Source organism: Pyrus communis, chromosome 2, assembly GCF_963583255.1.
Source record: "Pyrus communis chromosome 2, drPyrComm1.1, whole genome shotgun sequence".
In the NCBI taxonomy this organism is placed as follows: Eukaryota; Viridiplantae; Streptophyta; class Magnoliopsida; order Rosales; family Rosaceae; genus Pyrus; species Pyrus communis.
Genome location: NC_084804.1, coordinates 13,514,461 through 13,519,569, shown reverse-complemented (window position 1 = coordinate 13,519,569; position 5,109 = coordinate 13,514,461). Strand labels below are relative to the sequence as shown.

Here is a 5,109-nt window from a genome sequence, read left to right as displayed (position 1 = left end):
CTATATATAAAAAAAAGTAGGGTTTGCACTATTTAAAGGTAAAAAACAGCTTTTGTTCTTCATCATTATAAATCGGACAAAGATTGGAAGCAAATATGATTGAGACAGTTTTTATGTTGGTTATGCATTATTTTCAAGGCTTCTAATGCGGTCCCTTGATTTCTTATGGTAGATTGAAAAAAATGTTTTTGGTGACTTCGTCAAATGCAATTTATATGTACGCATATTTATTGAGAAGGAAATCAAGTTGTTGATTTTTTAGCTTCATTTGGGGTAGATAGTTATGCTTATCGCTGATGGCCATCGGTTCCAGATTTTGTTATATGTGCCCATGTTCGTGACATTTTATTTTACCCTTATTGTTGGTTTCGTTGATCATTTGGCCATTGCGGGTTTTGGCATAGTCCCCCCTCTTGTATTTTTCATTTTTCTTTCCTTTATATTTCTTAATAAAATGGTGGAGGAGGGACGGACGGGGCTTTTTTGGGTGTAATGGTCCTCACCCCTATAGGAGAGGATAGATGCCTCGCATGCGACTATTGCCCTAGAGCTAATCTCACCTAATCTTTTTCCACTAAACTTATAAAAAAAAAAAAATGGGACAAAGAATAAGAGTCCCCATGACTTTGACTGGGAAAGAATAAGAGCAAAGGAAGAATCACAAGCAGAAGAATCTCACAAAAGATGAAAATGAACGATGGAGGGAGGCCAGGAGGAGATATCTAGATATGAAAATGTTGTAGCACAAGATAAGGTGTGTGTATATGCACAATTGTATATGTTTGCCAAAATCAAAAGTTAATTAGTATTTCGGAGCGAAACCTTAAATTAGTGTTCCTACATCCATGCCGAACATAGTTTGTTATGTTTGCATAATTTATTTATTTTATTTTTTTGTGTTTTTTCAAATTATTTACACATACGTTGAACTGTAATTTGCAAAAACAAAAAATGACTTATTTCTGTGACGAGTTTCCTTTTTGTTTGATACTACAAACTGCTGTGCATTCTCCTCCAATGAATACTTTCAAAAAAAGAGAGGCATCTTCCATGGACCACAACCTTGGTTGTATAATTGCCACGGCACCCATTCAATATGGTCACATTCTTCTCGTTTTTGCATTTTCAGTTCTTTTGATCATCAAAACAAGACTGTCTGCAGCCATTCATTCGTTATTGGTATTTGTTTTCTGCTTTATTTCAAGGTCAAAAGTGAGTAAACGAGCTCATTGGTTTGTAGTGAAACAATCCATCGGCAATAGCTGTTGATTATGGACTTGGATTATTGGGTTTGTAAATTGTCAAAACATTCATGGTTTTTGTATAGTTGAAGAAACAAGGGTTCTGTGCAGGTTGGCACTATTACATGTAACCGGTAATATATATATATATATATATATATATATATATATATATCTCCTTTATCACGTGATGAGTTAGATAGAGAGATGATATGAGTCAGATCAAGAGATGGAGATATATCTGTGATTACACCCTAGTTTTTCTCTTGTGCAGGCCACTTCTCTCCTGCATTGTTGTGCAATGCAAAATTACCAAGTAGCATTTTTTGAGAACCATCCGCTAGAACCATTCAACAAAATAAACCAAACAATTTTTATGTATAAGATATATAAAGCTTGATTTTAACTTGAAATCGAAACTCCGGAAGATAAAACGAGAACATACAAAACAGGGATTGAGAATGAACACATGATGCTTGGAGTTGCTTGAGTAGTACACTACTAACAAGTAACAACCAGAGCTCTGGAAATGGGTGAAGAATTTACAAATATGGTGGAAAAGGAGGATTCACCATCATGCAGTATGTGTGAGATTTACAGATCTGTTCAGTCTATCAAGAATGCCATTAGCTTTCCTCTTAGCCCTTGAAGTTCCATTATTTGCAAGCTCAGATATCGTTCCATAAGTGTTTTCTTCTTCCCTAATTTCCTTCCACTTGGTTCGGTCATTCAAACAGATCGTGTGAAGGACTGCAATGCAATTCTCCTTGTTGCGTGAGCAATTGGTCTCCCTGATAACACGGAGCAAGCAAGAAACACCTCCAAGCTCTCCCATTTCCTCCACAGCCTTAGGATGGCTTGAGATCATTGCGAGGATGGCCAACAGCTCATCAACATGCACACTGTTCGCTATCTTTTTCAGAATCGTCCTCACTGCCCCGTCTCTCACAGCTCTTGCCTTGTTCTCATGAGTAATGCATAGATTGAAAATTGCAGAGGCGACATCTTTCATAGCTAATGGATGTCCCTCGTCTAGGAGGGCAATGAGTGGCTTTAGGGCACCTGATTTTCCAATAAGTGCCTTGTTGGAATCAAGAGCTGACAAAGTGAAAAGAGCTGCAGCTGCATTGCTCCTTGTTTGAATAGTCCCCGATTGCAGTGCTTCCATAAGTAAAGGAATTACCATTAAAGTTTCAGCCACAAGCTTCTTGTTGTTGTCGTGGATTGACAAATTCAATAGTGTTGTGATAATATCTTCTTGGAGTTCCGGGTCAATACCATCTTCAAACTTCCCTTCAGATAGAGGACTGAGCAATTGAGGAATGGCATGTATAGACTCGTTAAAAAGCGCACGGAAAGAAGGCATCCTCTTTGTCAGCATCCGAAGCTCCTTCGCAGCTTCTTTCTGCTCAGGGAACGTCGAAGACATCTTCCGGAGCAAAGAGAGAAAATGGTCTCGATCAGATTCTGTTATACCATCCTCATTGACATGGAGAACGGGATCTGACAATTCAATCCCTCGATTCCTACACCATTGCGATATCATTTCACGAACCAAGTGATTCGGAGTAAGGACAGTGTGTGTGAGCACTTGTTGCGTTCGAGGGCATATCCTGTTGCCCGCTTTCAGTCCTTTTTCGATGAATGCCTTATCATATGTCTGCCAATACAAAGAGTGAAAAATCCAACCTAATTAAGGAACCATTGAGGAACTTAAATCATGAATTACAAAATAGTGTCCAAATGGTACTATAAAAGTTGGCAGAAAATTAGCAGAACATTGTCAACATTTATAACAAATCTCAAAACTCTATCCAATCAAGCAATTACTGCTATAAATTCAAGTTTCTGAATCAGTACAAACACATACAGAAAATTAAAATAACCACAAACAGTAACCTAAGGAAGAAGACAATAAATCACCTTCCTTTTACGTGGCACACAAAATAAATCCTCAGAGCTCCGTGTTTGGTTGCTGAGAAAGTGAAAAGGAAAAACAAAATAAAAATTCTTATCTTTTCCTTGCCGACATTTTCTCAGCCCCAAAAAACAGAGGACGAAGCCAAAATTGCAGAAATTCAAAACACTGTCAAAAAGCTTCAAAATTGAAAAAAAAAAAAAAAAAAAAAAAAAAAAAACAAACAAGCAAACTAAAAAAAACCCAATTCTCAAAAATCGAAACCAACCTCGCCTGTGGAAACAATCACAGGGTCTCTCATCAGCTCTTTCGAAAGAGGGCACCGGAACTCTTCGGGGCAGGAGAGAACATCCTTGAGCTTGAGAGAGAGCGATCTTTTCTTGAGCTTCAATTCTTTCAGAGCAGAGAGAGTGTCTCTGGCCTGATCGATTGTCTGGGTGGTGAAATCCTCGTCGTCGACAATTGCTTTCACCAGCCTCTGCAGCTCCTTCTTCAACTCCGCCGCCTTGGCTACCGCCGTCGGATCAGAGTCGATAACGCCCGTCTTCGCCATTCGGGTGGATTTTGGTTTCTGGGTTTTGGTGGGTTTTTGATTCCGCTGGATTGGAATGGTCAGATGGAATTTTGGTTTCTGGGAATGGTTAAGCAGCAGAGGAGGATTGTGGTGTATGCCATTGTTGTCTATGTTCTTCTGTTTTCTTCTAATCTCAGTAAAAAAGCAGGAGAATGAGTATGAAACTGGAAAAAAACTGAAGGAAGCCACAAATAGTCAAATGCCCAAACCAGACACACAACACACACGCATCCCACTCTCCCTCCCTCTCCCTCCCTCTTTAAAAGTTATCAACTTGGTGGAGTTATTGTTCTTTCTTATAAATAATCTAATCTTAACTCCTTAATCTAAAGTGATTAAGATGATGTTGCCTTCGTCAACACGTTTAAAAGCTGAAAACAATTAACAGCATCAAGTTTTAAGTATAAATTTAAATTTAATGGTTTATGTGACAGTTCGATATCTTTTTTAAAATTTTGTTATTTATACGATGTATCAAATTAAAATATTACTTTATTATATTAAATTATTATAATAAACATTTTTATAAAAACAATAATAAATAAACAAAATGTCCTTAATAATTAATTAAAAAGATTGAAGCTATGAATTTTGGGCTGATAATTTATGTTATGCCACATCAGTTTTAATTTTTTGATTAAAAAAAATATTGTTACTGCTTTTTATGATTGTTAGTGCTGATTTTGATATTTTGACATTTCCTTTCCAGATGCTCTAACATTAGAAAATTAAACTTGAGCACCTTTGAAAAACGTAAATTCCAGAAACCATTTTCTCAAATTTTATAAGACTTGTCACTTAATATTACAATATAGTTAAATTTATCTTCACTTGTGATTGATAAGCCTTTTGTTCATTTTAATACTAAAATATAATGATATTTATCTTCGATTAAAAATCTTAGATTTAAAACTCACAAATAATGAGTTCATTTCAGAAGACTTTTTGTGGTTTTGTTGGGTTTGTGGTGGTAGATTTTGGAAGACTTGTAAATAAATAAATGGTACTTATTCTTCCACAGTTTTCTCACTGACCACGCAATAAATGTAAAGTATCTGAATTTTAATTTGGGTCCAATGCTATTTGCCAATAAGCTTGGTTGGCAATATGCTTAGTTGGAGGAAGCGATTAGGTTCGATTTATAAATATTTATGGTGAATTTGATTTGATTTCCTGAGCCAACCATGCAACAAGCCAGAATATGTATGCACCTACAAAAATATTCAAAAAAATGCATGCAGTGTTTCATCATCCCGTGTATCATTAAATAAATAAAATATACACAATACTTTATTAAGCATGATTTCATCAAATCAAATTTCATCACATTTTTTTGTATTATAATGAAATTAATCCAATGTATAACACAATGTTGG

The 5,109-nt window shown here is 36.1% G+C and overlaps 1 protein-coding gene across 2 annotated transcripts; it reads right to left on the bottom strand.

Annotated features, from left to right (window-relative positions):
- Positions 1-1,451: 1,451 nt before the first annotated feature.
- On the bottom strand, positions 1,452-4,007 carry LOC137725875 (U-box domain-containing protein 9-like). 2 transcript variants are annotated; one of them, XM_068464703.1, is made up of 3 exons: positions 3,428-3,566; positions 3,165-3,216; positions 1,452-2,901 (listed from the first exon to the last, which is right to left on the bottom strand). In XM_068464703.1, exon 3 carries the CDS (start codon positions 2,785-2,787, stop codon positions 1,816-1,818), a length of 972 nt encoding a protein of 323 aa, XP_068320804.1. In that variant the 5' UTR covers positions 2,788-2,901; positions 3,165-3,216; positions 3,428-3,566; the 3' UTR covers positions 1,452-1,815. The 2 variants fall into 2 exon arrangements, with proteins under 2 accessions (XP_068320804.1, XP_068320802.1); XM_068464701.1 differs by lacking the exon at positions 3,165-3,216 and having other exon boundaries at positions 3,428-4,007.
- Positions 4,008-5,109: the final 1,102 nt, after the last annotated feature.